Below are 22,379 nucleotides of genomic sequence, written 5' to 3'. Positions count from 1 at the left end.
GGACTGGAAAATGGAGTAGTACATTATACTGGTTGCACATACCGAAAGGATGAAATGAGGCCATCAGTATTTTGTGTAAATAAGCACAAGCCTTCTCTGGTTTGAAGGACAAAAGGGTGTCAGAAAATGCAGATAATGGAAAATCCCTGGGCCCAACTTAAGAGACTGTAGTTGGGATACAAAAACCAAGAGTTCTTACAGACAGCAGTGTTTAGTATTGCAAGCAGATCACTTTGATCTCAAAAATGAATAATTGGCAACTGGTTTTTTTTCCTTCTAAATAAATTTACTGGATTTTCCATGGAAAGACTTGTGTGCATGAGCAGCACCTATTCCACAACAAAAACCCGTCTGGAAGAACCCCAAGAGACTGGACATGCCCAGCACACTCCTGTACTATGTCAAAACCTCCTCCATGTTGGTTCCCTCCCCCCATTGCCATCTGGTATTAAGAGCAGCTGTTCAAAAATCACAGGTCTTGAGCCTCATTTGTGTTGAACTACTTAGTAATTATTTGTATTCCAGCCACTGGAAACAATTTTCCACGGATGTTTTACATCCAAATTTCCTTCAGTTTCATTTCAGGTAAAATCTGGGGACAACCTAGGAACCTACCAAGAGCCCCTGAGAAATTTGCTACTTTTGTCAAAACGTTTGGATTTCCACAAAAATTCCTGAGGTGAGACACCCAAATATTTCGCCTCAGGAATTCACCACCCAAAATTAAATTCAAAAATTGTCTTAGTCAAAAATGTTGGCAATTCAACTCTTAAGCAGACCTGAGGACTAATTATCATTGTTTGTGGCTGGACAACATAGAGAATACCGTGATTTGTTAAAGCCTTTCCAAACACTTGGCGCAACCTCTTGAAAGATACCACTCTCCTATTATTTTAACGGAGGTGTCTAATCCTTAGGCTAAAAAAGAATGCTGTACTATTTTCTCGTTCTAAGAGCATTACATGGAAACACTATTTCAAAGGGAATATAAAAATATATAAAAAATAAACATTGAACTCGGTGGGGTCTATGTCTGAGTAGACATGTATAGAATTGCACTATGAGCGGGTATCTCAATGTAAGCCTATATCTCCCCCCCCCCAATCTATATAAAACAGAAAATTAAAACAATCAATGGGGCATGATCCAGCTAAAATGTACCCTTTTTACTCTTTCTGAAGTATAGTGGCAGTTGAGCATGTCTCAATTCATTGAGTTCATTGTCCCAGGAAGGCTTGCCTGGCATAATCACTAGTTACTTTTAAGTGTCAGACAAAATTCTTATTTTCAGCTAGGCTTTTGGCCTTCAACTTGAAGAGTTTTAGATATTATGGCATCTTTCTGTGTTAGGCAGCTTTTTATGCATCTGATTGTTTTCAATTGTTATGTTGTTTTAGATTTATAATGGTTTTAATTTTTGTTTAATATTATAAGGCACTTTGAGTTTACTATGATAAAAATGCACCAAATAAGTACTACTACTACCACTACCCATATCAATCAATCAATCAATCAATCAATCAATCAGTTTATTATGATCATAGACCACTACCAATAGCCACTGGGTACAATATTGTGTAAAAGAGGCAGACAAACAAATGGATGATAATGAAATAATTGGGACTTAAACACCATCTATTTGGCTGGATTGTGCCTTTGACTTTTTTTCCTTTCATTTAGGTTCCACAGAGGTGTTCATATTTTAACCATTTTATTTTACTTGTGCAGCTTTCATAGCTGACTAGATGGTTTTTATGATGAGAAGCACGTTTATTTTATTTATTTTTGGTTCATAAAATTTGTATACTGCTTCACTGTAAGAAAACCTCTAAGGGGGTTTCCAAAATATAAAGTGTGTTTCTACTGCACAATCCAGCAAAAACATTTGGTTGCTTAAAATATGTCAAAGAAAACATTTGATTACGCATTTCCAAGATAGCATAGGATGAGGTGATTCCAATGTGTTTTCATGGTGTATAAACCATTTCGCTGTTCCATTTCTGGCCAATGCCCCCGAAAGCTCTAATATAAAGTATCTTCTTTTTCATTCAAGACAAAATAGGACATAAGATACAATCTAATGGTCAAAAGTGTGTGAACTTTTCCTTTATTAATACCAAGTGATGATTCACACCACTGAATCCTGCAGATAATATTTTAAAAGGTCCTGTAAATATAGACATGGGAAAGGAAGACTCACCTGTAAGCAGATAGCCTTATGAACAGCTAAGCTTTCACTGTACTGATCAGGACAAAAACAACAGTGGATGCATGCCCAAATTACGAGTCAGTGCTTGAACTAGATGAGGCCCAGAAGGGGCTTTTGATTTCCAGAGTTGACTGCTCTCACACTTTTATTTTTATTATTAACCTATACAGCTTCATTAGTGCAAACAACATTTTAACAAGAGTCTCACAAGACAGCTTAGAGCCTTTTCCTTTTATTTTTGATTGAGCAGTCTATAAACCTTGTTAAATAATCAAGCAAATAAATTAATAAAAGTAGTCAGGACCTTGCTCAATGATCTTGCAGTCCTAAATTGTGAACGGTGTGAATTCCAAGGTCTGGAGTTACTATAACTCTACAAAATCAAGGTGTGGAATAACCAACACCCATATAAGTCAGACTTCAATTGATAATTGAAAACAGAATCCAGTCGGCAAACAATGTCATTTTCTTCTCCAAACAGAAGTCTGTACCAGTTAAACAATTCAAGCATTTATTGTCTTAAAAAATTACCTTCATATTTTAATTTATAATTTTAATTTAATTTTGAATACATGACTACTTTAAAAATCTTTTTAAAAGGTGATTATAAATGGAGCAATATATAGGGAAACACTTATAAGACTAACTGCTGAAAAATTAGCCTGGCTAACCACAACTTCTTCCCTGCCTGAAAACTATATATTTACTCTATAATGTCTCTCTCTCTCTATATATATATAGCCACAACACATGGGTTACTCTGGTCCATAGTAATAATCAGTTATTTTATGCAGTTTGCTTGCTTCAAAAAAATCAAAGTACTAATAAGGCAATAAACATCTTAAGATTTATGTAGTGCCCTAGATTCAAGTAAGAGCTTTTTCTCAAAGGTCTGGAAATCAAAAGAGCAGATGGCCACAAATCCTTTGAGAAATACTCATCCCAAAATATATAGGAGGATTAACTAAAGCAAATTTGTCTTCCCGCTCTTTCAACAGTCCCTTCCATCCAAAGCTCCTTACAAATATCAGTAGTAAGTGACACAACAATTCCATCAAGCCATTACTCTGATATGATAACATGGACAAAAGAGTGGCAAAGTAAAAAGAAAAAGAAAAAAAACAGAATTTGGCAAAGGGGCAGCAAAAATGGAATAGGAATAGAAGGCTAACTGGAAACAGAGAGTGCGCAGAACCGGGGGGAAAATCTACCGAGATTTGGAAAATAAGGGTAAACAAATGAGCTTTGAAAAGGGATTTAAAGGAGATAACAGGGCTTGGTTGATTGATAGAAATGGTAACACTGCTCTAGTCATGGTAAGAATATGGTGGAAGTCATGAAAATAGGTGTGGGAGAAAGGAACACGGAAGGCTGATAGTATATTATTTTTGTATAGTGATGTGCGAAAGGGAATAGGAAGTGATGAGGAAAGAGGTTGACTGTCAGAGATGACTGTCAGAGAATTCTACTACTAATACCTCATACAAATATTTATAGGAGCAATGCGAGTACAGCCATAGCAGGTTAATCACTTTCTACAAGACCTTGTGCATGTCCCAATAGGCTCCTAAACAGTCTTCCCAGCACATGCAGCTCTGGAACACCATGTAGTTAATTTCTAAATATATCTAAAATTGAGACAACAGACAATAGAGAAGCATGTTTTCCCTATTACAACCCTTGTGTAACCGTTTTTCTTTTCTGAGGTTGTTGCTGATTTCTTGTTGTCTGATCTTGTGGTGTTTAGTGTCACTGGCTTTGGCCGTAATAAAACTTGAATAATATACAACCCGTAATTAGGAGCACATACATTAATCTATCTTAATAGAAGAAACACTGGGATGCGGTAATTTAGCCATAGCTGTTAATATATTAAGGTTTGGTTTTTTTAAATGCAAGACAATATGAAGATGTTTGGATATAAAGCTGCCACATTATCTTCAAAAACACATATTAGACAATTTGATCCCACCCCAATAAAAGTGCTGGATTGATGGCATATGAAAACTAGACTTAATTAAACTACACACACACACACACACACACACACACCCTGTTGTCATTTTGCTGTAGTAGATTCAGCTGCAGTCACACACAGTAGGTTTTGCCTTTGGATGGGTGTTCTGATTTGAATGAAAATGTGCATCCAACCAGTTTGACAGGGCTCTGGTAGTATCAGAATCTGGATCTGAAATTTATTTCTAAAATTAAGAACACATATCTGTGCTTCAGATAATATCTGATTGCTAAGCTGACCAATGCGAACTATGAAGACATTTCCTTTCCCAACACAAAAAATTCTTTGATAGCAAAATAAACATTCACAAGCATTCACAAGTTGTCTCTCAAAATGAAGCTTTTGCACTATATCATAATATTAAATTGAATGTTTTTATTTGCAGTTTATTCTTTTTAAAGGATACTTCCTGGAGAAAATTCTTTTCAAGCAAGGTAGAAGACAGCATGGTTATATTAGCTGAAAGAAATAAAATTAATACTGCTGTTTGAACCATTAAGTGGAAAGAGATATTTACAAGAACAATATCAACCTCATGAAACATTTACTAGAAAGGCTTTACTTATCTGAATTCTCTTAAATGCAGTAATTAATAATGTTCATTCATGTTCAGGCAGGCTAATTCTAGACACCCATCCTCCAGAGACCAATTGTGTAAATGTGTAGTCTCAGTAACACTCAAGACGAAATGATTCCTTACAACCTGCTCTGTAATTTCTCTCAAAAATATTACTTTTTTCACATAGCCTTTGCTCCTTATTTTATTCAGAATTGTGGTTTTTCTTTAATAAAAAAGAAGTGGTCACAAAAGTATAGTTTCTAGCTATAAAGCAGTGTGTTCCCCACGCTGACAAGTCCTTCATTGTCATGCCATAGTATCTTGTGAAAGCTAAAGCAGTTTTTTTTAAGTACAAGCAGTAAAAGCATTGTATAATATTCATTTAGGAAGACACCTTCTACAAAGCAATTCAAGAAGTAACTTTTAAAAATCGTTGGGACCTACTTCACTTATGTATGCATGAGGCTCACAGAAGATCATTTTCTTTTCATATTCCTTCCTTAAGCAATCTAATATCCTGACCCTGTCCAGTGCAGTCCTGAGAAATTGTCTTCTTTCTCAAAATGAGTCCCTGCTGGGCAATTTATATAAAGCAATAAAATCTGCAAAATATAAAGACAAAATATATTTTTGCATATAATATTAGCATTGTCAACATGAAAGACTTTATCTACTGGTCAGAAAGGAAATATTCTAAATAGTGTCATTTGTTTGTGGGAATGCACAAAATAGTTTCAACAACTAACACCTGGTGTTTCTTTGCAAAATAAGCCTTTGCTGGGTGCTGAAGCTCAATGTGTTTGTGCCCACTTGTGTCTGTGTACTCTTGCAAACAAGTCTGTACAGAGGAGAAAGGTCATTGACTAGAAGAGTGCCTGCTGGCTTTACATTGGGCGATGTTAATTTTGCACCCCAACCAAAGAGGAATAACAGGTGAATCATTATGAGATGTGAAGGTGAAACTTTCATTGGTCCATTATTTTACTGCATTTTCCAAGATGCAGCCATGTTAGTCTGTTGCAGTAAGGACTATGAACAGTCTTGTAGCGCCATAAATATTAACAGATGTATTAGCTTTTGTGAACTATGGTCCATTTCATCAGATGCACAAAGTGTTATCCTGAGCTGCAAGTTAATTTACCCAACCTATAACTCAGGATAACATTTCATCCCTCCAATGAAGCATACTGTAGGATACAAAAGCTTTTGCTAAAATAGAGTTGTTAGTCTCTAAGGTGCCACAAGACTTCGTGTTGTTTTTAATGTGGTTTGTCCTAATTTTTGTCATATTTGCTCCATAATTAACAGTCAGTGTTTTTATTAAAATACAAACCCTGAATCCACAACACTACCGTTCTAACACAATTCACTTCTATGAAGATGTCAGATTCAGCTTATGCCAAGTGATGTTTGCATTTAAATGTTTACTGAGAAGCTCCAGGGTATTAAAACTCTCCATGTGCATGCCAGAGCTGATTTATCTGAAATATTTATTACATGTTCTTCATTGCGATAGGAATCACACAGCTGATTACATAAAAAGTTAAAATAAAGCATATATAATTAAACAGCAAGAATAAATACATGGCATAACTTTCAACAACCAGAAAAAAATAAAATAATTACTTGCTGTTGTGATGATCAAAGGTTGCTGAGATACATCATATTCTATAAGCCCAATCTCAACTTTTTAGCATATTATATATTGATACTGAACTCATTTCTCTGAGTGCCAACCTTTATGAAACCAAGGTAGTCAGGAAAATGCCTTATACTGAGGCAGACCATTGGTCTGTGTAGCTCAGTATCCATACTTAACATGGAGAAGTTAGCAGGCTTGGGGGAACTCCAAGCTTTGCAGAAGTACAAAAAACTCAGTGTGGGGGAACAGAGGCTATGTTCAAATGCAGCTATGGAAGCTAGCCTTCTGCAGCACTTACATATCTCTGGTTTGGGGTCATAGCTGATAAATCATTACATCGCAAATTCAAAACCACAGAAAATACGGCTCTCTCTGATCTACTTATTGATGTTGCAGTAATGCCCAAGAAAGTTTGTTTATATTTCCCATACTTTCCCCTAACTAACCCACCACCCCCATATCACATAGCACATAAAGGTTAATGATCGAACACTCCTGCAATGTGCGATAAAAGCAATGCAGGAATAGTATTTGAAGCATTTCAGACAGCCCCCAGAAACTCTCTTTTTACAAGGACAATACAGCAAAAACAACTTAATACCGCAACATTACAAAGTAATAGCTTGTGCAGGATGGTTGGAGACTTTATCACAGTCACTGGGGAGTTGCACAATTGCCTTTAGTGTGCTGAATAACAAGCATATGATGTGTTGGAAAACAAGTTTTGTTGTATTGCTCCCCTTAAGAACCCGATTGTTGTCAATGGCACTTCGAAGGAGGAAGCGTGGTGATTTGTCTTATCTTATGATAAATGCATTTATCTGATTCCTGATCCCAAGCTTCCTCCTTCAAATGCTTCAAATAGAAAGTATCTCTTATTTAAAAGAACAGCTGGGGTTAGCAAACCTATCAGAAGCACCACTGACAGATCCATGTTCTTGCGAGTAACTTGATAATCTCTCTGTTGTCAGGGACAACTATTTTGAAACATATTTTTATTGGATTGAGAAGTTTTCAATTGTATTATTCAGTGCCACTTCAGAAAAAAACTTGGAAGAATATTATGTCTCAATCATTTAAAAATGATTTTACTCTGAATCAATGTGCAGCAAAATTGTGATGAGTCCCAAGAATAAGGCCTGTGCTTACAAAAAAAACTTTCATCCATCATTTTACTTCTAAATGTCAGCATATTTACTTGAGAAGGAGCCAAGGCTCATGATGAATATAAAGCAGAAAAAGGAAAATTTCACTGGAAGCCTTGACAATTCTATAGCTGCTTAATTCACTGCAAGGTGAGTTCGGCAGTCAAATGCTATGGTCATAAACAATGTCCATAAGCATGCTTCTAGCATAGTAAAAAAATGTGTGGAAATCTGGACTGAAATTATATTAATCTTTATTTATTTATTTAATTTATCCCGCTTTTCAACAGTAAAATTATTCCCAGGTTGGTTCATGTAATGTATCAAAGAACAACAATAAATATAATTCGAACACTAGTTTGTATCCAGCTAGGTCTTACTCAGAGTTAGGGATGAATATTATGTTGGACAGTTCCAATAAAACAGGAGTGGAAATCACGGTTGTTCACTTATTTGTCCCATGTCCAGAATGGAAATCAAGGCAGCGAGTCTGAATGGTATTCACCATGGTTGATGTTTTCAGTCAGCAAATGTTATATACCGGTAATCCATAAAATTGCCATCCTTTTGCCTTGAAATGGATTGGAATAATGTAATAACATAATTTATGTAATTAATTACATAATTTCAGTATTGCAGACTGTGAGTTGAATAATGCTGGTTTTGGCAGAAGATGAACTGCAGCAGAATGGAGACAGTTCTGAATGCAACAAATACAAAGTAGAATAAAAAATGATGCCCTTTAACATCCCTGCTCAGGGTTGTTTATACACTAATTCTAGAAGCCTCTGAGCCAAGATGGGTGAACTGGAGGGCTTGTCATAGAGGGCAGCATGGATAATGACAACCTGGTAGAGTGGTGAGAACTAATGGGACACAGTTATCTTTGGATATAAACTCTATAGAAAGGACAGAGAATGGCATACTGGAGGTAGCCCACGTCGAAAGGGCACTGAGTCTAGCAACCTAGACTGTTCCCAATTTTTTAAAGAGTAATAAAAATTGTATTGTTAGGATCAAGGGCAGATATTGAAAAGACAAAACTGAGAATGTCATTAGATATGTTAAAAATATGTTTAATCTTCTTCATAAGCTAATGCAAAAAGGAATAAAGAAGGCATTGACTAAACACAAGTAATATTGATCCCTTAAGCAGTTTATCTTTATATACATTCTTACAGTACAAAGGAATAAATCCAGAGAGAAAGAAACTCAATATCTTCATGCAAAACTAACTGAAACGAAAAGCAGTAATCCACCTCTGAAGCAGAGCCACAAGCAGAGAAATCTGAATAAAATGCTTAAGATAAACTAGGAACACAAACATTGCACATGTAAAGTGCATTTGAATTTCAGAGGTCACTTTGTTTATATAGATTTAGCTCTTACAGTTATCAGCATGAAAAAGCTGCTATATTACCACAAATTGGCAATTAACTTTAAAATGTTCTTACTATTGCTGTTTGCTTTAGTTTAAAAATGGATCTCATTTAAGTTTAGGAGGAAGAGAAGATTGATTTGCATGTTCCAGCAGTGTCAAGAGATAATAAACAATATGAGACATAAAAAATAATCCTGCTTTGTATTTGTTTCTGTCATGCTCTGACTAAGTAATAAGTGAATATGAAGAGGGCTTAATGCTTCTGAAGTCATGCCATGTTTAAATATTTTTCTCACATATCCTATAAAGTTGAATTAGGTGCTACCAGAAGGTAAACTCATTCATCTTAACATGAAAAACATTTATTAACCCAAGATGAATACGTGGGGTTTTTTTTTGTAAAATATGCTTGGATCAGGAATCTCCTTGTTTATGAAACAGAAAACAAAAGAGTGTGCCTCTATGTAAAAGAGTCATACCCCAGAATAAATCATGAAAATTTAGCAACTTTGATTTCATTTGGTTTAACTTGCCCTCATTGTTCTTCTATCTGAATTGGAGATTTATTATCAAGGACATAGTAATGTTGGCTCAGGTCAGTGTTAATTGATAGAAAGATGCATGGGGTTCACAATCATAGCTTTCAATTAGATTACTGTAATATGATTTACGCGGGGTGCCTTTGAAAACTGTTAAGAATTAGACCATAGCTGCCTGGTTGTTACTTGGCGCCTTGAAGGGTCCTGCTTATGTAAATAAATGTTTGCTTCCTTATGTATGAGGGTTTTTTTGCATGCTGAGATCTTCAGAGTGTTCCCTGCTCGGAATATTTTATGTCTCTGTGGTTAGACCAATGGAGTGGAGCCTTTTGACAGTGGTATTCTTTCGGAACATCCTTCCTAGCCTGGTTTGACAGCTGAACTCCCCTTGGCCTTTCAATGGCAGGTCAAGATATTCTGGATAAATAAAAGGTTTTGCCCATGCTGTTTAGCTAGACTTTATTTAAGTATATACTATCTGACTGGTTTTACAGTTACTTCTTTTTTAAATGACAAAGTTTTAATTTAATATTATAATGTAAATATGAGTCACCTTGATGGCCCGGTGGCCTTTGTTGGGTAGAAAGGCTATACATAGCAGAAGTTTTATCAGATGAATGAAATACACTTTTTTTCAGGTCTCCACTACATTATGAGGGGTGATACGAATACTTCTGAGAATTGCCTATAGGCAGATGATCAGGGAGAACTTGGTGATTATCAGCTCTAAGGTAAAGGTAAAGGACCCCTGACTAGGGTGTGGCACTCATCTCGCTTCAGGCTGAGGGAGCATTTGTCTGCAGACAGCTTTCTAAGTCATATGAGCAGCATGACTAAACTGCTTCTGGCGCAATGGGACACCATGACAAGTGCCAGAGTACATGGAAACGCTGTTTACCTTTCTGCCACAGTGGTATCTATTTATCTATGCTGGTATGCTTTCAAGCTGCTGTGTTGGCAGGAGCTGGGACAGAGCAGCAGGAGCTCACCCCATCACGAGGACTCAAACTGCCGACCTTATGATCTGCAAGCCCAAGAGGCTCAGTGGTTTAGAAGACCACAGTGCCACCTGCATCCCTCTGTCAGCTCTAATGACTGATTGGGAGGATGGCTGCAGTCAGAGCAGCTGCTGAAACCTTTGATAGGCTGAGCGTTGCTCATCTCCGTTCCTTTACTCCATTGAAATCACAGTGGCATTTTAAACGTGTTTCAGTTTGAAAGCTGAATTCAGTAAATTTTAAAGCAACCCTAACACAATAAATGCCATCCATACATCCGCCTCTTATGCCATTGTGTAAATAAAAGCTTTTAATTTTTAATGCATTTCTAGGAGTTCACAACACACATTTATTTCAGCATGGCAGTGAGTAATCGCATCAAGTTTTAAAATTCTGTTCATACCTCATTTAATACATCCAGCATATGAAATATCCAAGCCTAAAACGTAATTACAGGAAAGTGCCATAAGGTCATTGCAAAGGTAGAATTCCTCCAACAATATCTCACTATGCCTCCTACAGGATAATTTATCACTTGGTATAAGTGATGTTTTTTGCCATATTGTCAGAACAAACAAAATTAGTTTTAATTTTAAAATACTGCCAGTGTATTTGTGCTTGAAATATTAAGTAGATGGAGTCATTTCCTTAGAGATTTGTGGCTGTGATAAATATTCTGGTCTGCGTATGTATCAGCATTTGAATATGAGTTAACAGCTGGAAGTGTTGATTTTTTTTGGGGGGGGTACTGAGATATAATAAATTGATTCTATCCATTCAACTACATGACATAAATTGAATTTAAGCAAAATGGCATTTATGCTGTACAAACTGAACAACTCAACACACTTAAGAATGGAGGTTGTTAATCGTGTTTAATGATGTATCTTCTGACTATTTTTAATATATTTTTTGTTCAATTAAAAGTGGAGTACAAATAAAATGTAGATAAAACACAGTTAAGATCCACAAAACTATTAAATGAATATACATAAAATAATTCTCAGTAAAACACAGATAAAGCCAGTTATGCTTTAAAAACAAATATAGGTAACTAAATTATATGTCCGGTTAGGTCTGATAAAATATTTTCAGCAGGTGTCTAAAGCAATACATTAAGGGCACCTGCCTAATGTCAATAAGCAGAGTTCTAAAGCAAATGTATATATACCACTTAAAACTGGGTAGGTACATCAGTCACAGAAAGTCAGCAGCAATAACAAAGTACAACCCACACCCATACGCATTGTACATTTTAAGCAGTTTCGTGACACTTTAAAAAGTCATGGCCCCCTCTTCCCAAAGAATCCCGGGAACTATAGTTTGTTAAAGGGTGGTCAGAGTTGCTAGGAGACCCATATTCCCTTCAGCGAGCTACAGTCCTCCTACGAAGGGGAATTGACTTTCACAATACTCTGAAAACAACAGCTCTTTTAAGGGGAATAGAGGTCTCCTGACACAGTTTGGACATAACACTAAGCCTGGGTTGTGATTTTTTTCTCCTACTTGTTTGTGTATTTAATTGGGACAGGATAAAGTGGTTTTCTCTCTGACTCCATATCCAGGAGTCTTTAAGCTGTGAAGGAGTCAGAGTCTTTGGCAAAAAGATTTTTTTACCCTGAACTGGAAGGAGTGTAAAATCTGTGCATGGTAGGACATCAGACTCTTGGGCTAAGGTGGTGTTTAGTTTTTTGTTTTTGGGGGTGGGGGTTGTTGCTGTTGGTTTTTTGCATCTTTATTTTAGATCTTGAGATTTATGTGGAAATTGTTCTGTTTGGCTGTGTATTATGTTTTATTTATTGTTTATGACTACTGTTGTTATGTTGTAGCTATGTCCCCCCCCCCATGTTGTACTGCAGAAAGGTGGTATAGAAATAAAATTATGTATGTATGTATGTATGTGATAATATCTTGACCCAGGTCACGTCCCCACAATTCAGAGGCTCCCTTTTCCTGCCTCGTGCTGCCGTGAGTAGCAGTGGCGTTGAGTGCGCGGGCGCGCGGATTTCCAGTTTAAAATGGTTCCCTTTGTGAGGCTTGTCGGTCAGCGGCCTCTTGCGGCGTCGCGTCAGGTCGGTCGATCTGTGGTGAAGACAAACGCTCTCTCTGAGGAGGAGCCGACACAGGAGTCGAAACTTCTCTCTGCCCAGCCTTCGAGTGGTGGTGGGGATTCGAAGTGCGGCAGCTAGACCCCGCCATTTAGAGTATTTCCCAATAATAAATTATCTGATAATTATAAACTGATAATTATAAACCGTGTTCGCTTATCCCTCCAGCACTCTCATTTCTGGTTTCCCTCAGCCACTCAGGAATTTTAATCAGCTCAACTTGTTTCCATTACGTTCATTTACCTCAACATTTATCCCCTTTCTCCAAATTCTGTCATATATTTCTATCTATATGCACACACTAAAAAACAACAACCCAGCCATTTAAAACAAAAACAAAAAAACTCCCATGGGGCTCAACTAGCAATTTTACCTTTGGACAAAATGTTCTAAATTCTGTGAGCTTTCCTGGAAGTAATATTTTATACAAGTCTGGAAAGAAAAGTCACTATAATCCACAAAAAGTGTTTTTCATTTTTCCAATGATTTAAGGGGGAAATGACTTTACATTTGATTCCATAGAGCATACCTGATTGGTCCTAAAGTGTGCAGTGAGAAATGTAATAAAATATCAACAATGAACCTATGATTAACTTCCAAAGATATTATTACTGCAATATGATGGCACCCTCTTGTGGTTAAGGATTTTTATAAAAATGGCTGTAGCTAGTTTGAACATGAACTTCTCAGTGTTTGTTTCCCTTTACAAACAGTAAGGAAGAATTTTTGTTTTCAGCAGGTGAACGTCTTTTTATTTTCATGGTATATGCTTTCTAGGGAAACCATACAGTGCCCTTTAGATAAGTAGCTACAGTCACAGATTTGGAGATGTCATAAACCCTCTGATTTCTCCTTGGGGTTACTCACTTTCCCTAGTTCAGAAGGATTACATCCACACACAATGAAGTTCTGATTCTTCTTTAGTCAGAGGAGCTTTTTAAAATAATGCCTCTACTAGTACCTAACATGCTTGTGGCTTGCCAGATGCAAAATTCCTTATTCCAGTAAGGTCTAAATCTCTAGCTGGTGCCAACTATACTTGTACATTACAAAATAGTTACACCTGTGTGCTTGTATTGTGTGAACATATACTTAGACTAAAATTATCTTGCCACTGGCTTTTTTTTTAGTGGTGTCAGAAGAGTCTGCTCTCTGTTTGGAGAATGATCTGGTTTTCTCATCACAGCTATTTTTCAATTCAGATTATACAGTTTTTAAGCCCTTTGAACAAGTGATCCTTTTAAGGATGTTTTAACACATGAAAGTAAAATTTAAGCATATAAAGCCATCTCTCATATAATTAACCCCAAGAAAGTTACTGATTCTCATTCTGATTTCTTGGTCTTTTTTAGATGTCAAAGAATGATGATGATCAGCAGTTTACTATTGACAATGCAATTAAAAATATGGATAAAATGTCATCTGAACTGAATAAACTTATGGGTAATTATTAATGCTACTATTGTCAGAATGAAGATAAATGATTGATTTATTTTCCTATTATGTGATGATTACTGCCTGAAGAGTTCTAGGAAATGATGTATTGTATATGAATCAATATATACAAACTTACCTAACTGCATAAGAAATTAAAGTATTATTCCACTTCCTCTTAATGCATGATGGTTATAACCTGTGCATCTCCTGTTGAAGTCACAATTATTCAGGAACACATTATTTCTGTTAATGTTAAATGTCATTGCTATGTGTCTGCAATTTTTATTTACTTCTTTCAAAAGTAAAGTTTTCTGGTCCTATTTAGTGAATGCAGGAGGGGATGAGTATGCCTCAAACTAGAATTCATGGGTGGGGAACCTTTGGCCTGTGGACCAAATATAGCATTCTAGGCCTCCCCATTTGGCCTACCAGGCTGTTTTGACCAAGCCATAAACAACTGCCCTATACATGACACCAGATATCAGGCAATAGCAAGACTTGGTTGAAAGGGGCTTTGTGGGCCCTACCAATTGGCAATGCCTGCAAAGTCTGCACAGTGCTTCCCAAGGGATCAAAAGCCAGCTAATTGTTGGACACTGGAAATGCTGACCAAAGCATTGCAAGCCCTGTGCTCAGCAGTTCCCAAGTATGGGGCTTGCAGAGCCCCTCTTGGAATATTTTCCAAGTGCCTGACAACCAGCTAACTGTTGGGTGCTTGGGAAGCTCTGTGCAAAGCCCAAACCTTGACAGTTGTCAGTCACAGGCATCATTATGACAACAGATGATTGACCAGTAGATGGTCCCAAACTCCTGTGAAACCCTGCTAAGATGGAGAGAGAAAAAGATGTGGCCAATGGGCCAAAAACGTTCCCTACTTTTGCTGTAATGGCTGTCCTTGTGGGACAACTGTTGCAGCTATCCTTCTGACATTTGGCAGGTTTCAGAAGCGTTACATTTGCCTGCAAATATCTTCCAATTCTTCCCCAAATGAAAACATTGTAGCCATTTTTTAATTTCCCAATAGTGAATAGAGGGTTTGGAGGGGAGGAAGGAAGTAGATTTACCAGTGGTGAAAGGGGTGTGTGTGTGTGTTGAAATTAGGTGCTCCCTTTCACATGGTTATAAATTTAACAGACAGACTAAATGAATAAATACAGAAATGTTGTTGTTCTACAGTAAAAACACAACTGCTGCTTTGTGATCTTATTCTGAACTTCAGCCATCCAGCTCTAACAGATGTTTCAACAGAAGCTGATGAAAAGAAACGTGAGGAGTCCACAAATCTGTGAGTTCCTTTTATTGTCCCTCTTCATTAACCCTTTGTCAGTAGTTGGTGCTACATTTAAAAGGGCAAGTTGAAAGATAAATTTTATCTTTCCTAACTTTTTATGCCCCTGGACCATATTGTTCCTTTGAGACACTTTACAAAGTATGTCAAGTGTTGAGTTTTTGAATTGCACGCTATATTTGATTACTAATTAAATTACTGTTTTTGTGTAGTTGGCGTTGGTTTGTTAAGTTAGCTGGTGCTATTTTTTTATTTACTGCACATAGTAGGTGTGTAGAGCAAGCTAAGGAATTAATGGATACAAAAATATATCACCCAAATCCTCAATTTTCAAAAAAACAAAGGAGCAGTGAGCTTTTACTAGAATAGCTTCTTTTCATCCCTTGCATCTCCACTGTGCTCTACTTTTAATGGGCACAAAACTGTGCACATTTAATGTTTTAAAAAACAGAAAGAAAATATGTGTATAGTATCTTACATTATCAGAACATAAGGATGGATTTCTTAATAAAGTGCTGCAGAATTAAGGCCAATAATCCAATCCAATTTAGCGATGCAGTAAGATTTACAAAGTACTGTGATTGGTTTTGTTTTTTGAACTCAAACTGACTTTAACATCTTTAGACTGGGCTTGCCCCTGCCATGTGATGGTAACATAATTGCAAATTTGTCCTTGATAAGTCAGACGGACAGTGGCTTAAAGTTAGTGCTAAGCTATTCTTTATGTTTGTGAAGTCTAGGCAGGAATTTGAAATAACAGGAATTATTGGTACTGGATAGAATCTATGAGTATATGATTGCATTTCCTATATACATTAAAATGTACAGCTGTCATGCTGCAGTTTATGCAGCTGCCAACAGGTGGCCATGCCAGTTTCAGATGAGCAAGCGGGAACTGCAAACCACTGTGTGCAATGCCTGCCCCCTCCATTAAATGTGGCTGCAATAAGCTTTACAGAGGGGGAGGCACTTCAGAAGCCACTCTTTGAAGCACCTTCTTTTCCTTTAAAAAGTGGTGGAGCTTGGAGTGAGTTGTGGTGATTGGCAAGGTGAGGTATAAAGGGAGGAGGGGTTGGCCAGGTGGGCTGAATAGTTGGCAAAGAGGTTGGCGTGTAGGTGGAGTTGGTGAGCGGAAAGAACGGGGGCAGCAGCTCCTAGTAATTATATGAGGACTAAAGCAATACTTAAAGGGTTGTCATTTGTATTATGGGAGTCCATCTTGTACAGTGGCTAACTTGAAAAGATACATACAGAGAATGGAAGTTTAATTGTGTGAGAGAAATGGGTAGTAATAAAGGTTAGCAGTGGAAAAAGGAATATAAAAACAGATAGATACTTTATTGATTCTAGCTGCATCTGAAAATGCAGCATCTTAAACTAATTACTGTTATCATATGTGAAATATAGTACACAGATATAGTTCCCACAAACATTAGACATTAGCATTGATACTGTGTTTGAGAGCATCAAACAACTTGAATACACCAAGCTATTCTCAGGTGAATATGTCTATTGTATTTTATACAACACTACTCCACAAAAAGCATTCACATGTAAAGAAATATGTACACAAATTGTAAGACCACACAGTTATTTTCAGTCTGTGTAATGTTGCATTTCAGACAGTGGATATCACATGAAACTGTCTCATGAAGCGTATGCTTAGTGAGAAGTAATACACTGATATTTTCAGTTTGAGAACTTAAGGCAAGAAATGAACTTGCATTTTAACATGAAAATAAGAGAAGTTCACCAAATATAAATCAGTTAAATAGGTGATCCTCCAGGAAATTTTCTGTTATCTTTTAAAGAGATCCAGCCGTGTATGTCAGCAAGCACTGCTTTCTTGAACACCGATCCTTTCCGTCTATCAGTCGAAGAGGCATTTTTCTGAAGTAATCAATTATATCAGCCACCGAAGCAAAATCCTGTGTGATTTACAGAATGTCAGTCAGTCAATGATTCTGACTATAGAGAAAGTTAAAGCAATGTAATTTTGGCTCTTTGTTTTATACAAATTGTTCTTTAGGGACAGTAAATAAACTATCTTTGGTTCTAGTTTTTGCTGTTAGCCTAGATTTGATTCTGCTCAGTTACTGCACTCTCATTTGAGAAACCTTGAAGGAGAAGTAGTAAGAAGAGTTGTCATTATGTAGAAAGTATTATATTTAATAAGTAATAAATATTTAAATAAATAAATAAATAAATAAATAAATAAATAAATAAATAATAAAGTAAGTAAGTAAGTAACATTACATCATACCTCATTCCCTTTTGAGCTAGTTCCTAATATATACACTTTATCTTCCAGTTGGAAACGTATTGGAATATTGTATACTTTAGCACTGTAAAGCACCATCAAGACATAGGGTTGATCAGCAGCCTTCGTTGAGCTGTCTCTTACTAAGAAAGTGCCATCCTAGAAAAGTAACACATTAAAATATTTTTAAGACAAATGTAATCACAACTGTCAACAGAATTGATTGCATTTTGAAGCAAATGTGTTCAATTTCAATATTTTTCTCAAATTACTATATTGATGTTATAATTTAACTCTTTACCTGGTTTATGGTCCTAAGAGCAGCTTCTGCATCCGTCCGGGTTATATCAGCAGCATACCATTCCTGATTTAGCGGGAGCTGCTTATACTTGAGCCACATGAAAAGAGAGACAAAGAGCTGTTTATTAGTGAGAATATGGTATTACCAGTGTAGGGCAAAGGAGTACAGAGCTTTGAAAGGCAGGTATGGTATTTATTAACTGAATATGTTACTGGTAAGGTACCCAATCATTCTTTTCTCCTCTTTATGTTTATAACTGAAGCCATTGTTTCTTTGGGGGGGGGGGTTGCTTATGGAAGTTTGATGTGAAATTGCTGCAGCTCTTGCCCACCAGTCCAGCCCCTGTGTTAATATGACATCAATAGCAATAGCAAAATGCCAGCCCATTTTTAATTATTATTTTCTGACATTTAGGTTAGCTTTCTCCTTATCATGAAAAACAGATAAGTAAAAATAACCTGTTGTATATCTGTAGTATATCTGCGTGGAAACTCCTACGTGTGTTGTTGTTAATGGGCATTTTGTCATGAATGTAGTGATGGATTTGGTGGGAAGTCTCTATAACCACACTTATTATCCACACTTCCTCTTGTCCTACTGTTTTCTCCTGGGAAAAACTGCTTTTTAGCACTTAATTGTAGTAAATGGCAATTTTCTCTGGATTGATACTTGCTCTAAAATGATAGTTTTTCATGGGAAAGGAGTGGGCCAAGTGGGAAACCACTCAGACCCATGATTTTTGCACAGGACAAGCAGACGTGTGGATGAGTCCTTATGCTTGCATTTGCTCCTCACCTGAGCACAACCTAGCCATTTTATTTCTAATGGCTCCAAATGCCAAAAGAAACACATCTATGTGCACTGATTGCTGCATGTTGATTTCAACAGCGCACCCAGTTTAGAGAATCTATTTTCACAAGATATTTATACAGTATAAGACTTTAATTTCAGTACCTACAAGGGATAAATAAATAAATCCTTGCAGAACTGTTGTACAAGCTGATGCTCCTTGCTACATATGGACTGTTTTTCTTCACCTTGTCTCACCCAGTTTTCCTATGCTTTGCTCATATGTATTCTGTTATTGGTTCTTATTGGCATATGTTTAAAAAATAAAATCATAAAATCATACAAAGCCATCCAAATACATTAGTAATCCAAACACATACAATATATAAAAGACTAGATAGTCACCATTGAGTAAATCAGGCAACTCTCGATTTAGCTTTAAAAATCTCAGCTAAATACCCTGAAACAATCTTGGTAGTTTTGGGAGTATCATCCCTCAACAAATATTGGATTACAGACTCTTTGTAAATCAATATTTTAAGCTATAAGGAAGTTACCACACCTATCAGCCAATCACCCGTTCCCACCACCCTTCTGAGTAATACCCCTCCCCACCCACTCACTATATATATAAGGGTCTGGTGACTTCTGTTTCAGTGTATCTGAAGAAGTGTGCATGCACATGAAAGCTCATTCCAATAACAAACTTAGTTGGTCTCTAAGGTGCTACTGGAAGGAATTTTTTTATTTTGTTTCGATTACGGCAGACCAACACCTGTCTCAATAAAGAAGTTAGGAAACTTTCCGGGTCTGTATTAATGTGAATTTTTAACCAGAATTTGAAATTCATAATCCAGCCCTTAGATTCTAAGAGATGCCAGCTTAACTCTGCACACATAGCTAAATACAGTGGTACCTCTGGTTATGAACGCTCCTGGTTATGCACGCTGTGGGTTACGAGCTCCGCTAACCCAGAAGTAGGCGCTCCTGGTTGTGAACTTTGCCCCAGGATGTGGACGGAAATTGCACACAGGAGGCGCCATGAGCGAAAGCACGCTTCAGGTTAAGAACGGTTTCCGGTTACGAATGAACCTCTGGAACGGATTCAGTTCATAACCAGAGGTACCACTGTAGGAGACGCATTTTGGAGCTCCTAGAATTTGTCGGAAGGATGCTTGTACATCCTCGACTTTGTTGTTAAAGTCAGTTATCCATAAGGGAATCCCATAAAGGACTTGAAAAACACTTTTGCACTACAGACCCTAACTGCTGTAGGCACATTCTGGTTACCATAAAAAAATTTAGAATCCTTTAATTCATGCTGCAGTGCATTTAGCTAAGTTGGTTGTCCTGTTACAATGGGTCACCCATTTTAGATGTAATAAAAGGTGAACCCTAAGTATTTAAAACTTTTAACTTGTTCGATTTAACTTGTTCCATTTCTTGATCACCAATACGCTATTTAGATGGGTGTCATTTTGAAAATACTAAGATCTTGGATTTTGAATAATTAATCGCTAGGTGATTTCCTTGGCCATAATGAAAGAATGCTTTTAGATACCTTTGGAGCCCAATTCTGGTTCAGGAGAGGAGGAGAGTGTCATCCGCAAATAAAAGTATGGGAACTGCATAGGTCCTAACCTAGGAGGGTGGCCATTTACAATGAGTAGATGTTGTTTCATATCATTCAAAAATAGATTAAATAGATGTGGGACAAGAATACAGCCTCATATGTATGCCTTGGAAGGAACTGGGTCTGGCATTCTATCACATAAATTGTTCACTTGGAATTCACAATATATTAAACATTTTTGATGCTATTATTGTACCTTGTGGTACTGATCCATCGCTTCATTTTCAGCATTGACAGAATGTGTGAACGGTCTGTTAGGAATTGGTAATGGTGGTCTTCCATCAGCAGGGCCTCTTGAAGCAGTTCTGCCAATATTACCTTCAGAAAAAATGAACATATTTAAAAATTAAATCCAGACTACTTAATGGACATTGGAACATGATTCTAACGAACCACACAAGCTTGACAGGGTCTTGACAAAGTAAAAATGAAATTGACTTCCGATGAGAATATGTTTCATTACAACTTAAATGCTTTAAGCAGTAACTGGCAAACTGAAGGGAAAGAGTAGACAAGTCTGATAGAAAAATAGACCGCATAACTCACAAAATCTCACAGAAATGCAAAGTGTCAAACATGAGAAGCATTATGACAGACATTCCTAAATGCATTTATTTGATTTATATCAAGGTTAGAGAACCTGGTTCCATCTATTTGCTGCCAGACTATAGTGTCCATTATCCCTGGCCATTGTTCATGCTGGATGGGGATCATGGGAATTTGAATCTAAAAATAACTGGTGCGCCAGATTCCCCATTTCTGATTTAGGTTATTTCATTACTATACTGCTCTAAAACCTTGTAATTCAAGAAACAAAACAACTTGTGTTCAGACAACCAATGCTTCATAAATTTGCATTGTCGCAAAATATTTAATGGAAAAGCTGTTAGTTTGTACTGGCAGCAATCATATGTTTTGAAAATCTAAGCCTGAATATTTATGAGGTATTTATACAGTACATACTTGGCTGAAAATGTGGTGGTAGTGATCCACTTGATGAAAGAGTGCTGTAAAAATAAACAACGATTAGCATGTACAAATGAGATCTGATACTTTGTAAGTGACTAGTTTTATATCTTAGAAATGAGGCCAGAAAATACTTGCTGGAATAGCAGAATTGGTTGCAGGTTGCAACTCTTCTCTTGTTTCAAATTGTTTGTGGGAATCCACAGGATGAACTATTTGGGACAATGTGTGTATGTGTGTGTGTGTGTGTTCTTATCTATAGTATGGGAACATAGTCATTCCAGAGCTATGCCCACAGAAGCCAGTTTTAAACTGGTATAGCTGGGTGGGGAGGGAGTGGAAAACAGTTACAGTTTTACCTCGGGTTAAGTACTTAATTCGTTCCGAAGGTCCATACTTAACCTGAAACTGTTCTTAACCTGAAGCACCATTTTAGCTAATGGGGCCTCCTGCTGCTGCCGCGCCACCGGAGCACAATTTCTGTTCTCATCCTGAAGCAAAGTTCTTAACCTGAAGCAATATTTCTGGGTTAGCGGAGTCTGTAACATGAAGCGTATGTAACCTGAAGCGTACGTAACCCGAGGTACCACTGTACTGGAGTTAGTCTCAATCATGTGAGCAGGATGAATCGCCCTTACTGCATTTGATTCTCATAGAATTTAATTCTCTTATAGAATTAAGAATAGCAATGAACAAGTTCCACATAATGTATAATAGCACACAAATGGTCAGTTCAATTCAACAAACCTTTCTGCACCGGGTATCGTCTTGGATGGTAAAAGGCTCTGTTTAGAATGTGGCTTAGGAGATCTGATTGGAAATGTGTTACATGGCAAAAATGGCTGGGGAACTGACCTGTGGTGAATATCTGCAAAGCACACACACCAAAAAAAAACACAGTTAACTGACTCAGATTGGGACAGTGAATAAGAGATTTGTGGAACTACTCAGTTTGTTTTGGAAAAGCTTAGGCATTTCTGACTCATATTCTGGAATTCATTTCAGATTCAAAATGCTGTAGTTCCAGCATAGAAACTATGAGAGTTGAGGTTCCAGCAGATCTTCAAGTTTCACTGACACAGTAGGCTTCACCTTGCATGAACAAAA

The 22,379-nt window shown here is 37.0% G+C and overlaps 2 protein-coding genes and 1 long non-coding RNA gene across 6 annotated transcripts in view; 1 reads left to right on the top strand and 2 right to left on the bottom strand.

The window, feature by feature from the left end:
• Positions 1-4,581: 4,581 nt before the first annotated feature.
• On the bottom strand, positions 4,582-13,535 carry LOC308578637. Of its 2 annotated transcripts, none has more exons than XR_014004054.1 (3): positions 13,466-13,535; positions 5,230-5,387; positions 4,582-4,685 (listed from the first exon to the last, which is right to left on the bottom strand). It is a non-coding gene; the product is annotated as an uncharacterized lncRNA (long non-coding RNA). The 2 variants fall into 2 exon arrangements; XR_014004055.1 differs by lacking the exon at positions 13,466-13,535 and adding an exon at positions 10,894-11,338.
• Positions 13,536-13,944: 409 nt separating this feature from the next.
• The window catches only part of KCNIP1 (potassium voltage-gated channel interacting protein 1), a 613,686-nt gene continuing 605,251 nt past the window's right edge, over positions 13,945-22,379 (top strand). The window contains exons 1-2 of one of the 3 annotated variants that reach the window (XM_081178870.1): positions 13,945-14,041; positions 15,255-15,320. In XM_081178870.1, coding sequence (XP_081034996.1) covers positions 15,272-15,320 — 49 coding nt within the window. In that variant the 5' untranslated portion in view covers positions 13,945-14,041; positions 15,255-15,271. Of the gene's footprint in view, positions 14,042-15,211; positions 15,321-22,379 lie in introns of all 3 variants that reach the window. The other 2 variants (XM_081178861.1, XM_081178869.1) reach the window with 2 other exon arrangements.
• Positions 17,095-22,379, bottom strand: part of LCP2 (lymphocyte cytosolic protein 2) — a 37,607-nt gene continuing 32,322 nt past the window's right edge. The window contains exons 17-22 of the mRNA XM_081180638.1: positions 22,020-22,140; positions 21,270-21,313; positions 20,503-20,624; positions 17,885-17,971; positions 17,587-17,742; positions 17,095-17,251 (exon numbers count right to left, since the gene is read on the bottom strand). Of these exons, the coding sequence (XP_081036764.1) occupies positions 17,129-17,251; positions 17,587-17,742; positions 17,885-17,971; positions 20,503-20,624; positions 21,270-21,313; positions 22,020-22,140 (653 nt within the window). The 3' untranslated portion in view covers positions 17,095-17,128. The remainder of the gene's footprint in view (positions 17,252-17,586; positions 17,743-17,884; positions 17,972-20,502; positions 20,625-21,269; positions 21,314-22,019; positions 22,141-22,379) is intronic.

The sequence above is a fragment of the Podarcis bocagei genome, assembly GCF_964188305.1.
Source record: "Podarcis bocagei genome assembly, chromosome: 2".
In the NCBI taxonomy this organism is placed as follows: Eukaryota; Metazoa; Chordata; class Lepidosauria; order Squamata; family Lacertidae; genus Podarcis; species Podarcis bocagei.
The sequence above is the reverse complement of the archived record's forward strand: the minus strand, read 5'-3'. Positions and strand labels throughout refer to the sequence as shown.